The sequence below is a fragment of the Boleophthalmus pectinirostris genome, unplaced genomic scaffold, assembly GCF_026225935.1.
Source record: "Boleophthalmus pectinirostris isolate CB_2022bp ecotype Guang Dong unplaced genomic scaffold, ASM2622593v1 HiC_scaffold_14, whole genome shotgun sequence".
Taxonomy (NCBI): Eukaryota; Metazoa; Chordata; class Actinopteri; order Gobiiformes; family Gobiidae; genus Boleophthalmus; species Boleophthalmus pectinirostris.
The window spans coordinates 17,672,492-17,699,833 of NW_026571047.1; the positions used below are offsets into that span (position 1 = coordinate 17,672,492).

The following is a 27,342-nucleotide window of genomic DNA, read 5'->3' on the forward strand; positions in this document are numbered from 1 at the left end:
TTGTTCTGGCCTCCTGTTTTGTTCTTTATAACAAAGCAAATCTCCAGTGTCTAGGGACAAGAAGTTCAAGCGTAATGATGAACGTTTGACAAAATCAGTTAGAAATCAGTGAGCCTACAATGCTTGTACTTTATATTTTTATCCTTCTCTTTATAAATAAGTTTTGTAATTTTAACATTGCATTATGCTGGATCAAATGGACCAACATCTCTGCTGGTATAAAACAGGAAATAGATACACAAGTTTTCTAAGGATGTAGGCGTGAATGTTGTAATTATTTTTAGTAAACAAAACCCACCACTCTTGACTTCATAGCATTTATTTTCAAATACACATATTACAGCAACAAGAATCATCATAAACCAGTTATTGATAAAATGCACAATAACGAACAATCACATTGCCACAACTGTACAGCATCAGAAATAATCAAAAAGGTGATGAGAATTTGTTACTACAAAAACCGCCTCTCAATTAGCTCTGGTACAAACCTTAACGGAGAGGACTAAGCACAAGCTCTGGCACGATTCTTCTTTACTGCAGCTGCGCGCCTCGAGGGGGCGCCATTCCAGCTCCCTCTGAGCACCCAATCTCTTCTTATACACTAAAATTAACGTGGTCTAAAAACCGAGATTTATTTTGCATGCAGATAATGTTGCAAGAACACCTTAAAAGTCCTACTGCCCGTGAACCTAACATTTTGGCAATGAGATTTTGCATTATGTGTTATTAGGGTGACCACCTGTCCTCGTCCCACACACTGATTTAGACCCGTGTCCCTTGTCCCAATTATTTAGAGTATGCCCCACTTTTTATTAATGCCACATGAATTATAAAAAGTGAGATATATTTTTGCTCTCTCTTTGCCTTACAATTGTTAATTCTAAAACTCAAATTGTGTAATATCCAACCACATTCAACAACTTCGCTCGTTTTCTACAATTGGAGGTGGTCACCCTATGCGTTATAACAGGGAGCCATGTTGAGGACTTCTTTTATGACCACTTTTGAATGACGAATTGGCCCATACGCACGCACAGACACACGCTTAAACCTACCAGTATATCCTTGCGGTTCAGTTCATATAAAGAGGATATACATTACATAGAGACCACTTTGTGAAAGGGAGGCAACAAGCAGTTTTTCTCTTACATGAGGAGCATGCAAGATCTTTAGTGAGACTGACCACTAGGGGGAGTAATGCTTGACAATAGGGGTATAGTATTTGAAGTGTTAGGGGTAGTTCTATTATATCCAGCGAGCTGCTTTCATTTTTAGTGAGTTAAATAATATTAAGTACCATTTTCACTGTACAGTTTCAGACTTGCAGTTCTCACTAAATCCCTCTTTGCACCACAATGGCCCGGTAAACCTTTCATACCTTACATTTACCCATCTAAAACACTCATTTCTTTCAAGATTACATTTTAAAATACTAGGTAAATTAATAGTTATGAATGCTTATATGCGTACTTAGTGCATGTCACCTCCTCTTCCTCGAAATACTGTAAAATTTGGCCATTACATTTTCAAAAGCCTACAGGTTAATAATCAATGCTTTCGCCTCCTATATTACAAATAGAGCAGTAACAAAAAATCAACACTGACAGTAGCAGGCACGAAACAAATGTTTTCTTCATATCAAATACATGTATCCACAGAGTACAATTATAAAACTGTGCCCAACACAAGCCTACGCTCTAGCCATTGTTTTTTCTCCCATTTCTTTTCAATCAGGACTAAACAAAGCAAAAGAAAGATTCGCAGTGAGGTCTGAAAGCGCATTTTTTCAGCCTAGATGAAAATGTTGCTACTGCTTTCTGTCATCGCTATACCATGTAACTGCCCCCTCTGCGTTAAAACAGACCTTACCCCTTAATAATGATACGCACTTTGTCTTTTTCTTGTCCAAACATGACTGTCTGAATAAAATGAAATAAATAAGGGGACTTGCACGCTGACAACTTGACTCCTATAGGATTAACTGTCATTGTTACAGGGAGACAAGCCTTGAATGGTCATTGGAATCAGATCTGAGGAGCTTGTGTATCTTAAAGGGACACTTACAAAAGGTGGGCTATCAATTAAATTAGCATAGAAATAAAAAACTTGGCCTAATAATACTGCCTCATGAACAGTTAGTTTACAGTGGTAGGTTGAGCTAAAATGTTGAAAAAATAAGATAATAAATTAAAAAGTCCAGTGGAAATTAACCAGGAAGGCATCACAACTTGACTACGTTGCGACTGTGGTGGTGTGAAGGGAGAGACAGATAGAGGAGGGTAAGAGAGAAAGAGAGAAAGAGAGAAAAGCGGGATGGAGGGAGGGGGGACTTTGTGGACAGTTATGTGCATTCACAAGCCCTGTTTGGCCAGCGAAGCGGACACCTGGTCGGCCAGCGTGGACAGCTGTGGGGAGTCGGCCATGTTGAGACTGCCGGAGGACGACATGGTGCTGAGCTGCTGCGGCGACTCTTCTAGAGAAATGATCTCAGCGCCGTGGTCAGTGCGCGCCTTGGCCGTCTCGCGGAAGGTCAGTTTGTGGCTCTCAATCTGCAGAGGAGGGGGAGGTATTAATAACTCGGTTGGTTATCAAATAATATAAAAAATAGATGTATTAAATTAGATGTATTGAATTAGCATGAGCTTGTAATTGTGGTATTCATAGTTTTCAAAATTCCTGTTATATACAAACATTTGAGGACTTTTTCCCCATTTAAAAGATAATCATAATCAGTTAATGCTAAAAAAAAAAAAATCTATCAATGCTAAAAAATGTGGACTGTTGTATAAAATAAATTAGTGTGAGCTTGTAATTTTGGTCTTCATAGTTTTCAAGATTCCTGTTATTTGCAACTGTTTGAGGGTTTTCTCAAAAGATATCATATTTTGTTTAAATTACTGCTATGGCAACACCATTTTTCATCATTCTGAAATACATGGATAGGATTTCATTATAACATGAACAGACTATTTCTAGTACTTTTCAACTGCAGTGCAAAGTGGAAAATAGTAAAAATATATATAGTAGCTAACTAGTCTGTTCACCAACAGATATCCCTTTCCCCTGCAGGCATTAAAAGTGTAGTAGGTAATGCTGATGCACTGTTGTGTGTTGTGCTCCCTCTAGAGGACAGACAGTATCATTACCACAGAGGTGTGTCCAGACATGCACCATAAACTATACAGCAGGTGCACCATTTTGTTTACACTACACACTGTACTGTCAATATGGCTGCCATGGTCACCAGTGTCTTTTACCCAGAACTATTTATAGTGTAAACCTGTAAAATAACAATGGAGTCAAATCAGTCAATGTTATTTTCAAATAATTATTTAATGAAGCCCATATTTCCTCTAGCCTTTTTTTTTTTTTTAAAGAATTGAAAATATGAAATTCTGTGAATTCCTTAAAGGTGCAACTTCTCCAACTTCTGGTGGAGGGTCGGCTACCTGCTTGTCTCCATGGAGATGTTATTGCTTTGCCTGGAATGTTCCATGGTGACTTTAAGCATTTCCATCTAGCATTTATTCATTACAGACGTTTCTACTACTCAAAAATAAATGAATTCCTTCTGTGAATAGTGGCGCCTCTCCACAAAGCTGAATTGTAATGTAACATAGTGCTGTAACCTGCTTGCCTCCCTTGTGATAGATTGTGAGGGTTTCATCATGCTCCTCCTATGCCTCCTTTCCTGTTCCCTCTCCCCTTCTCTCCTTACCTTGTTTGGAGTTTCCTGGGCGGATCCCACTTACACTCACCTGCTGAGCTCTACTCCTGATTCTCATCACTCAATCATCTCTTGCTATAAAAGATCTGCTGACCTTCTCGCCAGTGCCAGTTCTGTCAGGCTTTCTCTACTTTTTTTTTCTTTTTTTGAATGTTGAAGATTTTTTTTTATACACTTACATACCAGTTATCTTTATCATTTCTTCAGTACCTTCGGGTGGAGCCAGCCTCATCACATCTGCCTCAGATTCCGTTAACCTCTGGTCAGTCCGAGCTACCACCTACCTCTTGTCTGCTGCCTTCCGAGACCCGTCCTGTCCTGTCCCCCTCCCTGGAATGCACTTTCCCCCTAAGACTATCTTTGTTAATAAATCCTTTTTTGTTTGCATTTTTGGGTTCCACCAGTTGTCTTCCTTAACATAGATACGTTTAATCTATACTGTGGAACATTTTAAACAAAGCAATAACATCTCTATGGAGACAAGTGGGTAGCGGACCTTCCACCTGAAAATTGCACAGTGCACTTTTAAAATTCTCAAGGAAAGTATTCAGTATTTACATCTAGTCTACTCTGGTGTGTACTTACAGGAGTCCTCAATCTTTATGAGAGGGTTGGTGAGCACAGGTGTGGTTGGGACAGGGGACACGGTCTGGGGAGTGAGAGGGGGGGTGAGGCCGGGGGAGGGCAGGGAGGGGCTGTCCGAAAGGCTGCCCTCTCTGCTCTGACGCTGCTGATGGTCAGGGGGGCAACAGAAACACATGAGATGGCATCAACAGAAAAACACAACAAAAGCACAATAATGAACAAAGCAATAATGAAATAGAAACAAGGGCTGCACAGTATAGTGAAAATTCTCCTCTCATTTGAAAGCAAATTACACCGTTTATTTCCTATTGGTCATAAATAAAAGTTATCTTCTTAATGAGACTTTGCCTTGAGTTTGTGACAATGTAGTAGGCAATATATTTTTAATTTTAAAGCTTTAATTTCACACTTATTAAAGGTCCTATATTACACAAAATGAACTGTTCTGAGTTTTTAAGTCATGTTATAATGCTGTCAAACATACCTGGAGCATACCTATGTTTTGTTTCACTCACACATGTTTGCATAACCGTTTATTATTAGTCTGTCTACATTTCCAAAGCTCAAAATGCTCTGTTCCACCTTGTGATGTCATGAAGTGGCAGTTTTTTAAGATAACAGCTATCTTTACACTTTGTTCAGTGTAGTTTGGCAATTCCAGGACTGAAATGATCCAAATGATTCTAGCGAAGGTGTAGGGAGTTTAAAAGCACAGTGGAGCACTTCCTGTATTACCACATGACATCACAAGGTGGAACAGAGTGTTTGGGATAAGAACTAAACCTAAATATGCAGGTTTGTAAGAAAAAAAACACAACTTCAGGTCTGTTTGTGATGAGGAACAACATTATATCGTAGCTCAAAGAATAATGAGCATAATCTCGACCTTTTATCAAACTGTCAAAATGATCTAGTAACTCCCATAAATGTTAAAGTTTAATTATTTTCATTTTTTTTCCCTCATACTGTGCAGCCCTATGAAAATATAAACACAATACAATATAATGAACCAAAATAATAATAAAATGGATGATAACAGCAATGAAAAAAAGGATAAATTAAACAAACCATGAAATCAAAATGAACTGAATTTGGTGCGATGTTGTGTTACTCTATGCTTTCCTGTTTTTGCCACATTCCAGTCTCATAGTAGTTTGAAAAATGCTGTGCTATGGTGTTTGTTTATACTGTTTTGGGCCTGCATTCCTGTAAAGGGGTTGTTATAATGCTACATACAAAATGAGGAACCACACGCCAAAAATAGCTGGGTAGCCTGAAGCCTACTGTATCAAACCACATACATAACTATAAGCTGTTGGCACAAGAAAAATGCCTTTCAACCTCAAATTATAAAGAACTGAGATTTTAAGTGCCACATTGTAATTTGCGAGAAGCATCTACAAAATATTACCACAGATTAGTAAAGCTGAAAGTCTTTTTGAAATGTTAAATTCCCTGTAACTGATTTGGAGTAATTTCTCTCACTTATGCTAAAACATCATACAAAAAAAAAATAAAGACTTCTATTGCTTCTCATCTAAAAGACTGACTTTTAATATGCATAGGCAATATCCTTCAATCACATTTTTATCTCCAATATCTACTTTTTCATTATAGTGCATGATATAACTTAGACTTAGCCAAACTTTATTGATCCACAAGGGAAATTATTTGGCCACAGTAGCGCACACATCACAAAATATTATAATTACAAAGAGCAAAAAATATTAATGGAAGGTATGTAATGATATCCAAATCATTTTGATATTTTGAAGAGGCTGATATAATTGTAGATAGGACACGTTTCTCCTTTTAAAATACCTTGACAAGATTTTGGTGTGAATTATTTCCATTATAATCCCAACAATTCAAGTTAAAAAACATATCTCTTCATATTGTCTGCACTGAAATGAATCATGAGATATGTAGTTTCCAATGTTTATAAGCTGGTGCTACTATAAAACCATGCATTTAAGCAAAGGAACTTGTAATTCGATGTATTGTGACAGCCCACGATATTATTGTGAGACTTTTGACGATACGATATCACAATATTTTGGTTATTGTTACATTCCTAGTTATAATAAATTCAAAATAAGTAGCAAAAACAGCAAGAGACTGGTTTCAAATAAGGCATAATTATCAAATATATGTGCACAAGTGAAAATAAAACATAGAAATATAGTAATACAAATACATCTCTGCTATATCCAAATAATTTCCCTTGTGGATTAATAAGGATTAAATAAGTCTAAGTAATTTACCTAAACTAGAAAAAATATATAAATTACAGCCCCTTTATTATAAAATGCTCACATACTGTATACTCTTTTCTATACGTACACTTGCAGGATAAAGGTGTTAATAACAGTATGAGCAATTGCTTCCTGTTCACATATGTGTCATCTGTTTCTGTTGAAAGTGTGAAGAGCTGACATTATTTCAACCACAAACGCTGAACAGGTCCGTACTCCACTACAGTGTTTCTACGCCTGCTGCTGCATTCAACTTATTTAAGACTCTCCTATGATCAAAAGCAAAAGCCGAAGAGACTTTCCATGGCAACAGAGGGCCAAGATGTGTGTTACTCATAAAGGAAGTGCCTACAGCATGGGGGCAGTTTGATCCGGGTTTCAAGTCTTTACCTTTCTCTGTCCTCCTCCCGGGGTGTGACCAATGTTATCCAGGGACCCGACCTTAGATTGGACTTTAAACTCCAACTTCTCGTGCTTGATTTCAACATTTCCACCACCTCCACAAAGGAAAACAAAGCAACATGTTAAAATGTTAAAAAGTGTGATTATATTGAGAGAAAATCAAATTGCTCTGAGGCCTCGGCCATTCGTGGCACTGAGGGCAATTGGTTGGGGGCCCCTCCAGGTTTGGGGGCCCTAAGCAGCTGCCTACTTGTCTGTCACCTTCCACCTGCTTTGCCTGGAATGCTCCACAGTATGGCATTAATCTTCTACAAACTACATGTCTACTTGGAGATAAGAGACCCTACCAGGCAAAGTTACTGTTCACTTTTGTGGAGAGGCGAGTCCACTCACAATACAGTAAGAATGGATGTTTTTCCATTTGTTTTTTTTTAACAATGAAAACTCTTGTAACAGAATAAATGTTATAAATGTGTTTAATGCCATTGAGAAGAAGTAATAGCATCTCCATAGAAACAAGCAGATACCCCCACCTGAAAAGTGCATGTTTAATTAAGTCTTAATATTTCTTTGTATTCTGGCCTCTTAAGAATCCCAATCATACCACTTTGTAAAATAATCAGACTGTACAGACGTCAAAAGTGAAGATGAAATTCAACTTCTCAATTATTTTGCAGACTGTACATGCTGAAGCCATTTTTATAAAGCCCAAATTTAACAGAAACACCAATGGCACCAACAGCAATGACTTCTAAGCCATAACACAACTGTATAACTTATGTACTCTTTCACTTCAGTGTAATATAATAAATAAAGGAATACCTGGTTTATGGCGGATGTTGTCTTTGGAGCCACACTTGGACTGGACGTTGCTCAAATCGATTTTTTTATGCACAATTTGAACCTGAAAACAAAAACGACAACAAAGATAACGTTATGAACAGTACAATGCATTTCATTTCAAAGCCATGCTAACCCAATACATGTAATGTTAGGGTTTTAGAGGCTATTACTGCGACAGCTTCATGTTAAAGGTGCATTGTGTAACTTTTCTGGTGGAAGGTTTGTCAGATGCTTTTCTTCGTGGAGATGTTATTGCTTTGTCTAGAATGTTTCACAGTATGGCATTAAGCCTTTCTATCTTCATGGAGATCAAACTACACCAAGTCACAGGTCAGATCTGTGGCGAGGCATCTGCTCACAATCAGTCTGTTTTTTAGGTATATTTTTGAGCTATAAACCACCTGTAATTGAATAAATGTAAGGTAGAGCTATAGTATTAATGTCATACTGTGGAATATTCCAGGCACGGCAATGACATATCCATAGAAACAAGCAGGTGATGGACCCCCCACCAAAAAGTTACACAGTGCACATTTAAACAAACTATTTGACAGCGTTAGACTTGAGAAGTTTATCCATTTCTGTTTTGAATAAGTAGTATGTTAAGTTTCCATAGACTACAGTTGTTCATGCACTGCTCATGTTGACAGCAGATCCAGCACAGTGCCAGTCCCAGCCCAAGTCCCTGTCAAGGCCGTCTGTCTCTAAACAATGTCCTCTCTTTGAGCTGAGATCATCCTCTAACAGCCCCGCTCTGATGAGGCACACACTGGGCCTTTGTTAAAGTCGACAGGCAACTTCTGTGTGAATTTGGGGCGCTTTATGTATCAAATACCACTATGATCTTATGTTCTTCTCATCTTTGGACATTCAAAAAGTTGAAAAGTTGAAAAGTGGACACACAAGACTCATGCATGAAGACGGGGGACCAGGTTTGTTGGTAAAACCTCAAATTGAGGACAGCAGAAGACATAGGGAGAGGTTCATTTGGTCATGAGCATAACATAATGGTTAGTAGGCCTGTCACTAACTATCTGTAAATACTGTATTGACTTACTGTTGTATAAATGTGAGATGGAACTATATTTTGGGGGGATCAGGATTTATTGTGGGTACTTTGGCTTTGTACTAGTTGGGAACTTTTTGCAATTTTTTTGTAGAACAAGATTTGAGCTGAAGAACTTTGAATACACGATTTCTTTTACTCATTATAGATACAAGCTACAGCTCATGTTTTTTAACAGTAATATTTTTAAATTCTGTGTTATGGTAATTCAGTCATAAATTAGTTTCAAAATTATTATTTGGTAGGGGTGTAACGATATCCAAGTCTCACGATACGATAACATCACGGTATGAACCTCACAGTACGATATTTATTACAATATCGTGGGCAAGCTCACGATATGGCGAGACTCACAATTAGAGATGTAACAATATCCAAATCTCTCTGTACGATATTTTCACGATGTACATCTCACGGTACGATATTTATTGCGATATTTTGTGGAAGCAAACAAACATGTGAATACGCTACTTTTTCCTCTTAAAATGCTTTGACAAGACATAATACAAAGAACTAAGACTTTAAAGTGCTTAGAATTGTTATTTCTTCTTCTTCTTTCTTCTTCCTCTAGTCTACACTGAAATGGAGCAAAGGATCATGGTCTATGTAGTTCCCTCTATCTTTTTTTAGCTATTGCTGCACCATAACTCTGCATTTAAGCAAAGAGACTTGTAATTATCGATATATTGTGATGGGCCATGATATTATTGTGAGAACTGTGACGATACGATATCACGATATTTCCATTATTGTCACATTCCTATTATTTGGCATTTACATTATCTTCATATATAAATGAACATAGTTAACCCACTAGTCACCTTGCTCCAAACAGGAAGTGAGCATGAGGGCGCATCCAGCTCCATCGATTCTGGCTCCATTTGACTTTACATTGAAAAATTGTCTCCCCTCTCTCTGGAACTGCTGCTGTGAGCTTCATCATTTTGGTGTTAAAATGTTAATATTAACCCGCTCTATAAATTCCTATTACAAACATGAAACTTGCTCTAAATTTGTTCCTATGACTGCTAGCCTCATGAGCTTCATTAGACTGGAGCCGAACACTAGGGGTAACATCACACTCTGCTTTATATAATCTATGATAGCACCTCAGACGTTGTTCTTGTGACAGGCCATATGGTTAGTCAGACTTAGAGACAGAGAGGGAGATGCATTCAGGTGTCACTAGTTTAGTTCTGCTCTAGAGGAGAAGACGCTCATGGCTCACACAGGTGCCATGACACTGTTAGGAGGAGAGTGCAGAGGCCAGGGGTCAAAGGTCAGGGTTAACACACAGATTTCGTGCACCCTGCTCCTCTGAAGGTGCATTCAAGAGCAGGCCCTTTCTACTCACATTGCCTCCACCTGGTGTGTGTTTTATATTATCTTTGGAGCCACAGCGCGACCCCACATAGGCTAAGTCCAACTTCTTATCAAAAATTTGCACCTGGAAAGTCGATAATGTGGGAAAAACAGGTTATCGTTGAGAGAGAGTGAAAGCGCAGTGAGTGAAGACCAGAGCGGGGGAGGAGTGGGTGAGGTGAGAGAGGTGTATGTGAGTAAAGGGGCGTGGTTTATTAGGAAAGACGTTTTTACCGTGTGTCAGAGGGTCGTGACTATAGAGCTACTTTAATACAATTATTCTGTTATACGTTGTTACATACTGAAGTACAGGAAACAGAATTTAAATCAGACCCAGTCCAGACCTCTGCCAGGGCCTGCTGCTTCTGATGATCATAACTGTAGAGATACTCAAAACGGAGTTGAGTTTATCTCTTGAGTTACTCACTTGGCCGCCACCAGGAACATGTTTGATATTGTCTTTGGAGCCGCACTTAGACTGGACATTACTAAAGTCCAACTTCTGTTCAACAATTTTAACCTGAAAAAGTGCACAAGTAAGGGGAAGAGATTGTTACCTCTGAGCGTAAGTGTGTGTGTGTGCTGTATGTGATGAGAGAAAGCCCTTTGTGGCAGAAATAAAGAGGTCAAACAATAAAGAGAGAGAGATACTTTTCAATAGGATGTCCTCAGATCACCTGTTACAGTGATCAAAATATTCATCAAACTTTTTTACAGAAACAATAGATCTGTCTGAGTCCTCACCTTGCCTCCTCCAGGGGTGTGCTTCAGGTTGTCTTTAGAGCCACAGCGAGACTGGACATTGGAGAAGTCGATCTTCTTGTCGAGGATTTGAACCTGAGAACAAGTTACCAAAACACAAATGATCATTAAACTAATGTGAGCCAGAAAGCAGAGCATATGCCCAGATGGAAGAGAGGATTAAAGGCACTTTTTCTTTGATCTTGATGTTGATCTTATTGAGACAAGTAATCATTTTAGTACATGATATTCAAAACATGAAGTAGCACAGATGCAAAGCAAGAACACAAATAAATGAAATAAATCTAAGCTGTATGAGGTTAGTGAATGTGAATGGGCTTCAATCAGAAATGTATGCGATCATTATAGTTTAGTCTGCAGTCATGTGACTTATTCATAACTTGACTTGAATGAAGCAGAACATTTAGAATACGTAATTTCATCAGTTTGGGCTAATTTTCCTGATTCTTTTATTTTTAGCTTATGGCCGTCACCAATCAAGTGCATAGATTCCCTGAATTAATTATTTTTATGTTAGCAAAAGAGTTTCATGATCATAACTGCAGAGATACTCAAGAAATCCATGTTGAGTCTATCCCTCAGTTACTCACATTGCCGCCACCGGGGACATGTTTTAGATTGCCTTTGGAGCCGCACTTAGACTGGACATTACTATAGTCCACCTTCTGATCAAGGATTTGAACCTGAAAAATCAAAAGGTTACAGTTGAGATTGGAATAATGTAGTACCGTGGATGCACAGGAGTTTGTGTAACCTGTAAAAAACAATATTTCCAAAAGATATGAAAAAACAAGCCACGCAGGTCACTAATACAAGCACAAACAAAAGAGAATGAGCTGAAGGACCAATGTAAAGTATGGGACGGTTTACCCTGCCGCCTCCAGGTTGGTGCTTGATGTTGTCTGTGGAGCCGATCTTGGAGCGAACGTTCTTAAGGTCTGGCAGAGGCGCAGCGGAGCCGGTGGCAGCCGCCATGGGACCAGGGCGGGTCTTCAGAGACCCTGGAGATTTAGGTGTCGAACGCACCACCGCCACCTTCTTCACTTTGTTGGCCTCAGCCACAGATTTGGACTGCGCCTGGCTCGCAGGAGACTTGGGAGTACCAGGGCTGCTCTGTCCACTCTTGTGATCTTAGGCAAAAACAAACAGATCCTAATATTTAAATATATGACACAAATTAATCTGAAGGTCAAGGAAAGTTCAGAAAAAAGTTAGAAAAAACACCAAACTAGTGACTACTAGAAGCTGCCCAAGTTTGATCCAGGCTGGGCCTGATCAGACTGTGGCGTGTGCCATGCCAAACTGACAGTGCGCTCTGTGCATCTTTTACCTTTGTCATTTTTGGGAGTAGGGGGTTTCTTGGCATTAACTGTATCATAAAAATATGACAAATAATAAATAACTCTAATCCTCCATCAAATAAAAGAAAATACTACATATGTCTTAATAAAGACTTATGTATTTACCGGGGAGGTTATAGTAACACACCTGGTTGAGCAGTTCTGGTGGCGGTTTTGGCTGCAGGGGTCTTCATGCTCTAAAAAACAAACATGAGTTGCTTTGCTTAAATATATTTGAACAGAGGACGATTAGGTAAATATTTGTCAAACCAAAATGTGGGAATGAACACAGAGGGATGTATTTTCTACGTGTTTAACCTTGACATTCCCATAAAGGTCAAACTCACACAAAAAGAAAAACCCAGTCGGCTCCATATACTCACTCTGGTCTGCGCTCGCTCGGAGCTGCTGGTTTTGACTGGGATGGAGCTGTGCCCGTTTCGAGGAGACTGTGATTTGCTCTTTGAGTTTAGTGATGGTCGTTTAAGGGGAGAGGAAGGCATTTGGGTGGAGGGGTGTGTCTTTCTCACAAACAAATGAAAATGAAAAAATGAATACAGAAAATACCAAATACATAAATAAATACCAAAGTAAAATGACACGTAAAAGAAATAATGAAACAAAAAGCAAAAATGAAAATGTGAATGAAGTCATTGTGGTTATGTGCTTACCTTGTCTGCAGGGCTGTCCGATTTGGCTTGAGCTATGGAGAAGAAGAGAAGAAGAAGAAACCATTGTAATACTCAGTCAATGATAGCCATTTAAGCTGAAAACTCATAATAATTTAAGGATGGCAAATAAATGAAACAGGTAATGCAGGATCTGTGGCATGCAGAGTGATCCATTCAAATGCATGTGTCGACAGTGGTTCATTCTGGGGCTGCATAACGTGTGAAGTGAGCTATAGAAAGTAAAAGTAGTGGGGAGGAGGGACGACAAGCTTTTCTTCTTTGCGTTAAAATCCTTTGTGAAAAATGAAAAATTGGAAGAGGTGCTGCATAAAAAGCGGCTTCGTCAAACTCAAAGGTGTCAAAACTGAAGAACGCTAAAAGTTCATAATCAGGTGTAGTTAACAGACCTTTACACACTGCCACTGGAACCATTGACTTTCTAGCTGGGGAGGTGTGTCTTGGCTCAGTGTTGTCCAAAACCATCATCTCTGAATCATTAGAAAGATCAGATTTTGAATAGCCATCTTTACATGAATCAGTTGAGTTATTTTCCTCCACATTGTCAAGCAGAGCTGGTGGAGAATCACTTTGGGCTTCATGTAACTGTGTTGAACCTTCTTCTATTAGTCCAGAACAATAACTGGTATCTGAGAGGCTTTGAGAGCGTTGTCCACATCTGACCTCTTCTTCTTCTGATTCATTCGTTTCTATGTTTTCACTGCTTTGCCCTTGTTCAATAGCTGTGAGATCCTCCAGCGCTGCACTGCGGACCAGAGACACATCCAGGCTAATGGCGTCCAAGCACTCTGTTGCATCCAGACTTACAGCCCTTTTAGCATCAGCCTCACTCCACTCACAGCTCCCCCTTGTGGCCTGTGCTAGTACTGCAAGATCTTCGGACACCCACTGAGGCTCTGTTAGCTTCTTGTCCACCATGTCTCTTTCAGGGACAGCACAACACGATGCTCCCATGAGGTCAGCGCTCGGTCCGGAGACAGAGGATGACAGTTCGTCAGCAAAGGCACTGAGCGATCCAGTGGAAGGAGCAGGCGGCGCTAGTTTGTTTGGAAAGGACATTAATGGTGACATTCACAGCACTGGCTTTCACTAACTCTCCCCCATTGAAAAGAAATAAACATAATGGGTACTTGATGTTCAACATAGCGTATTTGTGTAAATTAAGGTGGAAATAAAATGATAAAAATTAAACTGCATAATGTGAACGGGCAGGACTTTCAAAATGGGAAGTGGTCAGAATGGTTGCTTCATAACAAAACAATAAACAAAAAATGAAAGTGACTAAAACAAGTGAGGCATTCAAATTCACAAACACCACAAAGTTGTCTATCTAAACATTATCTATCAATCATCCTGCTATTTTTAAGTAAATTATGTTAGACAAATTTGATTTGTAAAGGAAAGGCAAGACCCTTTTACTTTTATAGGTAGGTATTGAATTTCATTTCCAAGAATTCTCCTTTTAAAAACAGCCATTCATGTTTGTCTAAACTGGGCGCTGTACCAATATAGCCTGTATATCTATCCAACTGCATTTGCTTCCCACAGGAAATAAACTCAAATCGATGGGGAAAAATGTTTTTGTACATTCCTTTAAGTTACTATTTAGAGCACAGGCAGCACTGAGTCAAAAAAGAAATATTTACTCCAGAATCTGTAAAAAGAAAACTACTATAACAATGCAAAATCTTAAGAAAAGTTTACGGAGAAAGCAGTATCACCCCATCTTGAAATGAAATTAAATCTAAGTAAAATCTCTGAATAAACCTCAATACTGTTGCCTGGGGCCCAGAATACACATTTCTTCAAAACTTTACAAAGATGTGTTTGGTCACCACTTGTGAATCTCACAGTTATCAAATGGGCATGACTGACAGGTGGATTAGCCAATCAGGGACTTGCATGGTCTGTTGTATTGGAAAAAAGGAAAAAATATAGGGGACTTAAAAACATAATTAAGAACTATACTCTTTTGATCTGAAGTGAGATAAATTAGATTTTATTTGATAGGTGACCAGTGAGCTCCTTCATTTCACACGCATCGCTGAATAAAGCAAATCTGATTGCATGTTTGACTGGGTTTGAGAGGCTGTATAAAAAATTCAGAGAGCTATCATTCTGGATTTCCAGGCAATCAATAATGACCCACACCCAAAACGAATACTTCTTATCATCTCCCATGAATGACTTTTGCTTTCCTTTGTAAATCAAATATTATGCCTGACTTGTTACACTGCCTGCAGCTTCCCCATTTATGATATGTCTATTGTCTTAAGTGTATTCATAGCCAACATTACCATCAAATGAATATTGTCTGGGACCAGTCGATAACATTTAGAGGCCCTACCTGTTGAAGTGGCTCCTGCTGTCCACAGAATGTGAAGAGGCAGAGGGGAAAAACACACAAGAGCATAGTTAGTAATAGGCCTCTGTCATTCAAGCCAGATTAATGCGCTCACTGAGAAGAAATCAATGCAAGCCAATACAGCATACAGCCACCATTAATTCAAATAGGCCACATAATAGCACATCATGTCAAGTAGGCTCTGAAGAATATGCAGGCAGTTTTCCATAGGCTTTATATCGCAGCACCACACCTAAGCAATGCTATACAGCTGTTTTGGACGTTATCCTGGAGAACAACATCTGCTGAACAGATCTTTCAAGAATCAAATGTGCCTGTGGTTTAGAGACATTCCCTTTGCGCAAAAATACCCCAAGATGTCGTAACCATGTTTTCTTAGTTTAAAATAGACTTCATGTTAACATCTCACGAGCTGAAAGAACAAGCTGTCAAAGCAAGCAAAACAAAAGCAAAGAAAAGATCACACCCACAGAGCAGAGGTGAAAGGAATACTCCACACATCTGTACTCAAGTATAAATACTGCTACTTCACAATGTTCTTACATGTGTATTTGAGGGAAACGGTAGGAGTTAAAGCAAGAAGTACTATGCAACCTTTCCTCTGAGGGGGCGCCATTTGCTTGTCCCCATGGAGTTGTTATTTCATTGCCAGAAATGTTCCAGAGTGTGACATTTAAAAACATATGTACTGAGAGCAGGGAAGACTCTCCACAGATCTGAGCTATAACTTGGCCAGGTAGTGTCATCTGCTTGTCTTTATGGAGATGGATATGTTTAAAGCTATACTGCGTAATATTTCAAGTGTTAACAACTCCATGGTGACATACAGTTGGTGAACCCTACATCACTTACTACGTCTTTTAGGGTTCAACAGTAAAAGTATTTCATATAGTGAAGTGAAGTAAAAAAAAAATTATACACACTTCTGCTACCACAAATATTTGAAGCACTTTTTCCTGTTACATTAGCATTACTATAGTTACACTTAAAAATGACTTGAGTATCAGTGCAAAGCTTCATTCCACCTCTGCTCAAAACAAAACCCGCTCCCAAACAAAGCTGAAAGAAAATGGAAGCTGTAAAATTATATATAAACACAGGCCATGTTACTGTTTGTAAACTTAAAAATGAACAAGCAGCTATGAGGAGGGAGTCTTGGCGGGAGGCGTACCGGACTGACCCTCATCTTGGCAAGGGTCGCTCTTTTTTTCTTCTTCTGCTGTCTCCGCTGCAGGACAGGACACATACAAGTCATACACAAGTTACACAACAGTGACACTATGAGGCCTCCCAGTTTAAAGGGCCCATGTCATACTATTTTCTGATCTATGTTATAATGATGTTTCCTCATCACAAACAGACCTGGAGTTGCATTTTTTTTGGTGTGTTTTTTATTTTATTTACACATGTTTAACACACAAACCCTGCAGATTTAGGATGAGATGTTTTCTCAAACAGAAAACACCTTGTCATGTGGTAATACAGGAAGTGCTCCAATGTGTTTTTAAATTCCATATACAGTCACTAGAATCATTTGGACAGTTTCAGTCCAGTCTTTGCTGAAATAAAGGCAAAAGGGAGATGTTAACTTCAAATCTACTGCTTCATGAAATCACAAGGTGGATCGGCGCATATTGAGCTTTGACGATGTAGACAGACTAATAATAGAGGCCATGTTATTGATCGTAAACATGTGTGAGTGAAACAAAACACAACTCCAGGTATGTTTTTGAGGAGGTAATGACATTTTAACATGGTTTAAAGCGCATAAGATTCAAAATTTAAAAAAAAACAGGACCTTTAACTCTGGTCCTATTGACTTTACAGAGGGCTTGTTCAAACTCCTCTCCTCTGTGTTTTGGGTCAGTTGAGGTATTTACCGTGTTCTGGGACCTGGGGAAGCTGGTTAACACATCAAGGAAAATTTTCACCTTGTTGAACCCACTACCAGCCACGATTTGGACAAGCTGTCAGAGCAAGTATGTTTGATCAAAGAAGGACTTAAACCTCAAAACCACAAGATTACAATGGCCAATTCTTCAACTATTTTCCACGTTGTAGCAGTTTGAAAACATGAAGAGATTGAACATGCAAATAAGCTCCTAATGCAACAGTGTTTGCAATGACAGCTGGGAAGCTTTATGTCTTCCTTCCTCTCAAGATGGCTATAAATATGAGCCAAACAAGCTGGGTTCAAAGTATTTGCGTAAAGGCGGGGGGAAAAGTTGGAGACAGGTTAGTCAAAGCTGAAAACAATACAAAGTTAACCAAGCAAAACAAGATGAGGATTTCTCTGCTTAGAAAAAAAGATCAAATCAAGTAAGCAGAACCAATGCATGCTGAAAAGGTAAAGGTTAGTGGACCGTGGATCGTACCAGGTGGGACCTCACTGTCCTCCATTGCGGGACAGGGCTGAACCTCGTCCTCAGCGCCCTGTTCGTCAGAGACCCCAGTGAGGCCATTCTCACTCGGGACAGCTTCCTCCTCTGTGGACGGGAGTCAAGGAGAGTTTTAAATGGATCTGACAGAACTAAAGTTAGCACATGAGAGAATAGACAGACATCCTGATGGCTCCAAAGAAAGGCTGCAAACAACATTACAGCAGAGACAAAAATTGAGATTCTAAATAACAAAAGAACATACTCTGTAAAACTGTATAAATTACATTATTTGGTGAAAAAGTGTCAGAGATTCTAACAAAAAAATAAGTAAAATTAGTTAGCCTAGAATGGGAGTTTACCTATGTTCCCACAGCCCTGCTTTCTCACATTTCTCACAAGTAAATTCAAAACCACTGACCTCACCCAGGCCCTAACCTTAACCATAATCTCAAAACCACCTTCTAACCTTCACCACAAGTGTACAACCCAACCAGTGTGTGAGGAACATAGAGCAGACTCCCCTACAAAAAAAGGAAGGATGTCTTAAATAAATATTTTCGCAGTAATTCTAGGTAAAGCATACATAACAGAAAATATAAAACTGATATGATATGAACACACAAGTCAATATATTGTTAGCCATTAACAAATTCCAAGTCCAAATAACATACCAATATATAAGTTAAAGGTACACTATGTAACTTTTTGCTAGGGGGTCTGTCACCTGCTTGTTTCTATGGATATATCATTCCTCTGCCTGAAATGTTCCACAGTATGACATACCTTACATTTATTCAATTACAGGTGGTTTTATAGCTCAAAAATACCAACAAAACCAGGCACACTGATAGTGAGCGGGGTTGCCTCTCCACAGATCTGAAATGTAACTTAATCCGGTTTGGTCTCCACGAAGATACTGTGAAACATTTCAGACAAAGCAATAACAACTCCACAAAGAAAAGCATTTGATGGACCCTCCACTGATTTTCATATTAATTTAAACCAGCTTGATAACATCACCAACTGAGCCAGTTTGAGCAGGTTTTTGGCATCAAGCGTAATAATGGACAGATGCAAAAAGATTACAAAAAACATAATTCGTGATTACAGCCTGTATTAAAATCAACCAAATACCATATGCTTCGTACATGCCAGAGACTCATCAAACATCTAACATCAGAATCAATAATCCTCTGTTCAAATATGCAATCCAGTACTCCAAATATTTCTGGCAGATATTAGTTAAATTGACCATGTTTATAATTTAGGAGTGCATGAATAATGCAACAAATATATGAAAAGGCCCATATTACCCTGTTTCCTGATTAAATGTTTAAATGTTTCCTCCTCACAAACAGACCTGTTTTGTTTCATTCAAATGTTTAACACACAAACCCTGCATATTTAGACTGAGTTCTTCTCTCAAACTGTTCTCTCAAAAACTGTTGCACCTTGTGATGCCATGTGATAATATTCCACTGTGTAGAATCATTTAGATAATTTGCTCATTTCTACTGAACAAAAGGTAAAAGGTAACCTGAAAACTACTGTTATGACATCGCCCAAGTGAATGAAACAAAACACTCCAGTTATGTTTTTGAGGAGGTAACAACATTATAACAAGGCTTAAAGCTCACAAGAGTCAACTTTGAGTAATATGGGCTCTTTAACACCTTTCCTTGGGGTTAAATTTCTTTTACAGTCAAGACACGACAGAAAGAATACATCAATGGATGGACTTAAGGAACATCAATAAGTAACAACAATAGACACTGGTTGTCCTGTCTAGTACAGAATAAGACAGTGAAATTGATCAATATCGACTGATCCAAGATGGCGGCCATAGATCTAGTTAGGGGAGCTATAGGGGAGTCTATTCTGAGCTATGTAAAACTGATTAGGCCTAACAAAAACCGACAAGGCTCATACAGTTCTACTACTACTACATTACTACAACGAGTTATACTGCCTTCTACAAATACTCACTGTTTAGTTTGTAGTTGATAAATGTAGAGTTTACTTTAGTGGATGGCTGCTTCCTGCTTGTGTGAGAGATAATGAGAAATGGGAATGGGGAGAAGCAGAGCACTAGAGAGGGCTGTAAACTAGGGAAGGCTAAGCTACGCACTAATTGGCCATATGGTTCGAGATGGGATGAGACAGAGAGAAACAGTGATAAAAAAGCCTACACAAGATGAGATTTTGGTCCAGTTAGTTAAGTTTAAGCACTTGTGAAGATGCCCTACAGATGTGGAGGGTTATTTTGTGTTTAACTGCTCATAAAGTCATCATAAGTGTACTTAAACGCTGCCAGAGTCAGACCAAAGAGGTCTATTGTAAATGTCAAGTATTGGGATTGAATTGGACCATAATATAAATTATAGTCTTTCAAGAGTGTACAAATGAAGCTACTGTTTTCAAACGCTACTACTACAAAATATGTTTATTAGTTCTTGTACAATTTATGATAAGAATCTTACTACTCCTGTTGTAACTACAAACTACTACTACTAAAACTTCCAAAAGCTGGTACTTCTATTTCCACACCTACCAGTATACTGACAATTACCCTGTGTTTGATTATCTTCCGACTCCCACTTGGACCTTGGATTTGATGTCACATCTGAGCTTGAAGCATATTATTATGTTTTGCATCCCTCACCTTATGAAAACGATGCCACTGTAATTAATTACATTTTTTAAAATTTGCAATTAATTTTATGTCATGATTTCTCTTCAATTACAACCTTAGGGACGTTAATGTCCGTTAAATCAATTTGTTCAATACTAGCCTCACCACAACACTGACTACCAGACCCACAGGCGGTGATATGGACACGGTACGGCATTGCAGTGATACGAGTGACTGAAATTGTCAATTGTCACAATGAAAACAGTTCATATTTACACGGTGGGCGTATCCATCTTGGATCCTGACTCTGAATCCTTACTCGGTCTACTTTTTCCGCCACCGAAATCTGAGTCGCGCCATCCCAGGAAAAGGGGTGTGTCATGCATGTTGCTAGGCAACTTCCTCGAAAAACCGATTTGGCAGGATAATCGAATGCAGGGTTACTATTCTGACTTAATTTGCTATGGTTTTACTTGCTATGGTTTTACTTAACTGGGGATATTTTTCTTTTAAAAGACCATATTGTGTATAAATGTACTTTGATGAATTACAGGTATAAAAAGATTCTGTTGCCTTTGTTTTGGGCCTAGTGAAAGTCTAATTGTTTTGAATAGATAGTAGTTAGTGTGGGGTGCGTTTGGAGGTCCCTGACCCTAAAGCTTGGATTACAGAGCACAGTGCAGCTGCAGTTAGGCAACCACTCCAGTGGAGCTGAGCATGTCTTGTATCTTATGTAAAGAGGGATTAGAGCAGAGCAGTGTGGGGACTGTACGGGTCCTGTGACCAAACAAGCATGCAACTTTATAGATATACAAATGCAACTTTACAGAGATACAAAATAATGGAGAAAATTTCAAAGTATTAAACCAGTTGTGGAGTTATGATGCTATTGGAAACAAATTAGTGATTTCTTTCTGGGCACTAGTATAAGCCCTATATATCTTATCTTCAGTAGACTGCAAAATGTCAATGTTTATATTATATGAAGCCTATGTGGTATATTAGTTTGGCTGCAAAAATAAGTCAACCCTGATGATTTGATTATTTGCCAATATTGCAACAGGTTTAACTTATTCCTGCAAAAAAACACATACTCATTGCTATTTTGCAGACTTGGCAAATGGATATGTCGGCTCATGTTATGTAATCATGAAACAAGATTGCTATTTATATTTGCATGAGGAAGGACCAAAGAAAACTGTAAAACTGTACTTACATTTTGTGTCAAGTCTTGAATCAAAATTGTATAAAACTATGATACAAACTGTGCATATTTAATTTCTAAAACATACAAGACGTCGACTACATCAACTCAAAATTACAAGCTCAACCTACACATCTTTAACGCAGCTGCTTGTAAACAGATTACTGTGTATCCTCTATACAGACCATTAACCTCTGGCTTTGTTGTGAGTGCATTATCTGCCCCCTCTACCCCCCCATGACTCACCTTTCATGGCGTGCCCCATCTGGACCCCGTTCTCCTGGTGGTTTAGGCTCATATTGGCGAGAGACGCATTCACCGTGTCCCCGGCGCCGTAGCTATTTGAGGTGTTCACGTAGTCCATCGTCAGTCACGGTTTGGGGGCTGCAGAGATAGGCAAAATAGTGGGCTAAAGTAGGCTAAGCAAACAAACATCAGCTGTCCAAATGTCCATGCTGTGTCCTTGCTATCAGTGTTGCTTCATGCTAATGTTATCTAGTGGTAAAGTTTGTATCTATAATGGCAGACAAAATGGGCACTTAGTCATCACAGTCACAGCTAAATGTAAACAGACACGAACGGGTTATTTTTACATTGTGACGTGGGACAGCAGCCTCATGTTTCGGGCCCATGGACAGAAATAGCCCCTCTGCCCGTGCGCCTGGCTTCCTTGCTGTGATAAGTTGCACTTCCTAAACAACCACCGGCGACCACCTTCAATTTCCTGTCCAGATCCTGGGGTCGAGGTTCAGCAGTGTCGTAGTAAATATATACATTCAATATCCTTCCTGACTGTTCTTCTTGTAAAACACTTCTTTGCGTTTTTGGTTGATTTAGAAGCAAAATTAAGTCATTTTAATTTAATCTATACATCAAAATTGTAAGATAGTTAGTAAGTGTTTTTTTAATTAGAGTATTTATATCACAATAACTTGATTTTCCCCTTTGTGTACAGATATACAGTATTATATAATCACCTCTTGAAGTCAACATCTACTGTGTGCTGCCTGCATCTAAGTGGAAAACATATATTGTCAGATAATCAGGAAGTGAGCCTTAGCATGCCCGTTGTTGTTAGCACAAACTCATCGTGGTGAATGATTAGGATGCCCAGAATGCATAAGAAGAATAATTTCGGTATGATATTTATTGTGATATTTTTGAGAGGCTAATATAATTGTAGATAGGACACTTTTTTTGCTTTTAAAATACCTTGACAAGATTTTGGTGTGAATTATTTCCATCATAATCCCAAGAATTAAAATAAAAAACATATATCTTCATGTTGTCTGAACTGAAATGAATCATGGGATATGTAGTTCCCGATGTTTATAAACTGTTGCTATAAAACCATGCACTTAAGCAAAGAAACTTGTAATTCGATGTATTGTAACAGCCCATGATATTATTGACACTTTTGACGATACAATATTGCAATATTTCAGTTATTTGTACATCCCCAATTACTATTATCTGGCGCTCAGCAACAAAAATAATCATATAGTATACTGTATTTCAGATGCAAAATGATGTGATGTTCAGTCTATCTCTCCCCGCCTGTGCTTAGGGCTTACACATGCTAATCTGATGTTCATCCAAAAAGCTGCTTGTTGTCCATTGGCAGCATCTAATTTTCATCCTTCTTTGGCATAAAACTCTTAAAAGGCGAAGCATAAATCTGTATTAAGCAAATATTAACGTTGGAAATATACAGATAAATTCTATAGAGTGTTCAGTTTCTCTGTTTGTGCAGATGCTGCTGATGTAATTGGCCTTTTATTAGCTGAAATGCCTAAACAGTTGCCGTGGTTACTCCACCCAGTAAATCGCCTCCAAGCGACGCATTCGACTCAGTTATGTGACCTTTTCCTGAATACCTGCTACTCCCTGAAATCCTAAATGTTTAAACTAGATTCCACTGTCAGGAACTGTCAGGAAGTATGTTTTTCCATGGAAGTGAGGACTGCATAATGATATATAGGATGAAGATTTGACTGTAATGATGTTTAGGACTATTTTTTATGATCAATTAGGCAGAGGAAGTTGAACTAAAACTTAAGAAGCAATATACAACAAACACCAAAATAAGCCAAAATAAGGTGTGCAATAACAATAGGCCAGTAGTAATAGTCTAGTTACTTTTTTATTTCATTACAGTTATGTTCAATTATAGTATGTTTACCTACTAAAAAATGCACAGTTATTCCAAGCATTTACTCACTTACAGTAACATGAGTTTTTTGGTTTAGTTGCTTGTAGCAGGATGTAGTAACAGTTGCAGAAATACCACTAGCCTTTCTGTTTTTCCACCAAACTTTAAATAGAACATAATTCAAGCTTAGTTCAGTTCCTTTAAGGCAGTAAAGTAGAAGGAGTTCCCTGTACAAATGGCAGTGTGACGTTATTCAGAGTGTCCCATAGAAATCTAAATGAATGGTGCGCTCTGAGCCCCTCTCAAACACACAGCTCCAGGACAAGTGCCTCATTGTGGCTTTACAGATGACAGAGTCCAAACAACAAGAGCCTGCCAACCCGGGACCGTCCCACCAAGAGGAGGTCTGTCACAAGAATACAGTTTGAAGTATGATATTACTACAGAAAAAGAATATAAAGATAGTATTGAAACCACTAAAGTACTTTATACCATTGACACAATAAAGCAAAAGCAGGACAATCCCCGTAAACTTTTTATTAAGTTAAAGATGCACTGTGTAACTTCTCTAGTGCAACGAGGCCAAGCTACAAGTCAGATCTTGGAAAAGGCAAGCCCCAGGATAGTAATAATGCATGTTTAAAAGTATTTTGAGCAGTGTAACCCAAAGGAAATAAATGCAAAAGCTGTATGTTTCTGATTAGTGTGGAACATTCCAGGCAAAGCAATAAAATCTGCAGACCCACAGATCATCAGAAAAGTTACATAGTGAACCTTTAACCATAATTATATTGTAAAAATGTGCCCAGCAATAAGTAAATAACACAATTAATTCTAGTATCTATAACATCCTCAATAATATCCTCAAGTTCAAATGTTATCATGTTGGCTTAATACTACAAAATACTGCATTACCAATTTAAAAACTCTATATGTGATAATTACTGAGCCTGAAAAATGTAGTTCTTCTTATCAAACATCACATAAAAGTCATAGTAAAAATTGTGAGAAGCCTAAAGGAGAGGAGCGTTTCGACAGGCACAACTGTTTTACAGTAAACAAACTACAGGGTGATAAGAGCAGGATCTGATCTGAGGCTGTATACATGAAGTACAAGCATGCAACAGGATTCAGTAACACAGGAGGGGAAGTTGCATTCAGCAGGTTGAGCAAATAGACTGATAGTTTTGGCAATTTGGGCTGCACAATATATAGAAATCGTAGAGGCTGAAGTTATTAAGGCAATTACATGAATACCACAAAATATCCTGTATTTTTTATGAGTTTGTGTTAACCATGTAGTTTAGATCTGTGACTGAAATGTGTTCTCTTAAATGGATGTGTTTAAGCAGCTCTTCTATTATACACTGTAAATGTCAAATCTTATTGCAACCACAATACAAAATAAATGAATGATTTTTTTCAGAATTCTGCAGCCCTATTGATATTTTGCAACAATCCTTCAGCCTAATTAGAGGCACTACCCTATCTGAAACTACTCACTTACTCAAGTTACTTTAATCTGAGCTTTCTTTTTACACAGTCTCACTAATTTAGTTGAAACTACAAAAGGAGAGTTTATTTGTACTGTTAAACAAGTCCCTCGCAAAGGACAGTTAACTGTCTGGGACTTGCAAGTCATGACTTGGAGTCAGGTTAGACTTGAGTCACTATTTTTAGGACTTGAGACTTAACTTGATAAAATGGACTAAGACTTGGGACTCGACTTGGACTTGAGGCCTGTGACTTGAGAAGATTTGAGAAGCACTTTTAAATCTGAATTCTTTTTATTCTGACCGTAATGATTCATTCACTCACACTATGATCTTGTCAAGACATGTAAAAGGAAAATTTGCATTTCTACAAATCTTACATACTCTATAAATACTCATATATAAAGTACAATTTATCTTAAAAGTTATATAAATTGCAAAATGTAAGCTAAATTTGGTACTTTAGTTTAAAGACTTGAAATGACTTGAAGCTCAAAGCAGACAACTTGGACTTGACTTGGATTTATGGGCCAATGACTCGAGACTTGACTTGGACTTGCCTGTATTTGATTTGGGACTTGACTCCGACTTGACGTCAAAAGACTTGAGACTTGCAAACGATGACTTGGTCCCACCTCTGATCATGCTCACTTTTTAGTTGAAAATCAAACACGCAAAAAAAAGGCCAAAAAAAACCCATGTGTTGCAGTTTTTCTTGAGTTTTCAGATCTTAAAACTTATTTGGTAGTGTTTGCTAGTGTGCATTGTGCCACCATGGTAACTGCTATATGCTCCTTGATAGACATACATGCAGTACCATAGATGTTCATTAATTATATGTCCATGTGCAATATCCCCTCCAGCATGATGTCACTGCAAAGTATCAAGTGGCAATGATGATGTAGTATATTTTTACAGCGCTAATGAGGTGGGCGACATTATGCTAGACAGCCATGCTATCCATGCCACATGAATATAACTGCTTCATGAGCGCATAGAAATTCCAAACCAATATTATGATTTATTGATACTTTGCAGCTGATGTCATCAACGTTTCCTGGGAGTGTGATGCTAACTGAAAGCACTACTCTGTTAGAAGCTCTGGTACTCATGTTTTAAAGGGACAGTTCAAAATTTTGGACAGAGGACTTCATTTTTCTATTTAGCCACAGTGTTGGAGATGTGTGGAGACACTTTTTTAAATGTTCCATCCAGTCCTCCTTACAGAGGTCGCTGGTGCTAGGCTAAGTGCATATCAATGGCCATAGTTATCCTGCCACTAAAAACAATCTTACCCACTCCACAAAACACCCAAAACAAATCTATTATTATTACACCAGACTGTCAATGTGAATGTCTGTGTTGATAGAATAATGTTTGAAATAAAACTAACCTTGCATTGCATGAATCCTCGCATGTTGAGGGACTATTTTCTTATATATCAGTCCTCCACTGCCAAGCTTTCTATCAGGAAGTACAACTCACTGCTGCTCAGACAAATGCAAGCATGGTTTTACTTCTAAAATTATTTTATCAACACAGACATTCTCATCAACAGTCTGGTGATATAAATGTTTTGTTTTGGGTGCTTTGTGAAGTGTGTAAAACTGTTTTTAGTGGCAGGCTAACTATGGCCATTGACATGCACTAGTCTAGCACCAGCGACTCTGCAAATACAAGGACTGGATGGAATATTTTAAAAAGTGTCTCCACACGTCTCAAACACTCTGGCTCACTAGGAACTGAGGTCCTATATCCAAAATTCTGAACTGTCCCTTTAAAGACTTTCATTTTACCTTTATTTTAACACAATCTGAAAAAGAGTTGACTTTGTTGAAACTACAACAGGTGAGCTGATCTCATTTGAGCTGTTAAACAAGACTCTCACACATATAATTATAGTCACAATATCCAGCATTAGCCAACTGTCACTCTCACCTTTTTTGTTGAAAATCAAACTCCTAAACAGGACTGTGAATACTTGTATTGATCACAGGCTGCTGAAAATTGTTTTGTTTAAATTAATGATGTATTTTTACTTAAAACATTTTTGTCTATGTTTGCTAATGTGTGCATTATAT

General features: G+C 38.4%; 1 protein-coding gene across 3 annotated transcripts in view; it reads right to left on the reverse strand.

The window, feature by feature from the left end:
- Positions 1-341: 341 nt before the first annotated feature.
- Positions 342-27,342, reverse strand: part of LOC110154182 (microtubule-associated protein tau-like) — a 33,697-nt gene continuing 6,696 nt past the window's right edge. Inside the window, exons 2-17 of one of the 3 annotated variants that reach the window (XM_055150286.1) lie at positions 21,863-22,000; positions 17,775-17,885; positions 16,571-16,627; positions 15,382-15,399; positions 13,017-13,048; positions 12,729-12,866; positions 12,494-12,542; positions 12,336-12,374; positions 11,876-12,135; positions 11,596-11,688; positions 10,988-11,080; positions 10,236-10,328; positions 7,795-7,876; positions 6,961-7,067; positions 4,316-4,460; positions 342-2,552 (exon numbers count right to left, since the gene is read on the reverse strand). In XM_055150286.1, coding sequence (XP_055006261.1) covers positions 2,548-2,552; positions 4,316-4,460; positions 6,961-7,067; positions 7,795-7,876; positions 10,236-10,328; positions 10,988-11,080; positions 11,596-11,688; positions 11,876-12,135; positions 12,336-12,374; positions 12,494-12,542; positions 12,729-12,866; positions 13,017-13,048; positions 15,382-15,399; positions 16,571-16,627; positions 17,775-17,885; positions 21,863-21,980 — 1,440 coding nt within the window. In that variant the 5' untranslated portion in view covers positions 21,981-22,000 and the 3' untranslated portion in view covers positions 342-2,547. Of the gene's footprint in view, positions 2,553-4,315; positions 4,461-6,960; positions 7,068-7,794; positions 7,877-10,235; positions 10,329-10,987; positions 11,081-11,595; positions 11,689-11,875; positions 12,136-12,335; positions 12,375-12,493; positions 12,543-12,728; positions 12,867-13,016; positions 13,049-13,423; positions 13,677-15,381; positions 15,400-16,570; positions 16,628-17,774; positions 17,886-21,862; positions 22,001-27,342 lie in introns of those variants that run through there. The other 2 variants (XM_055150287.1, XM_055150288.1) reach the window with 2 other exon arrangements.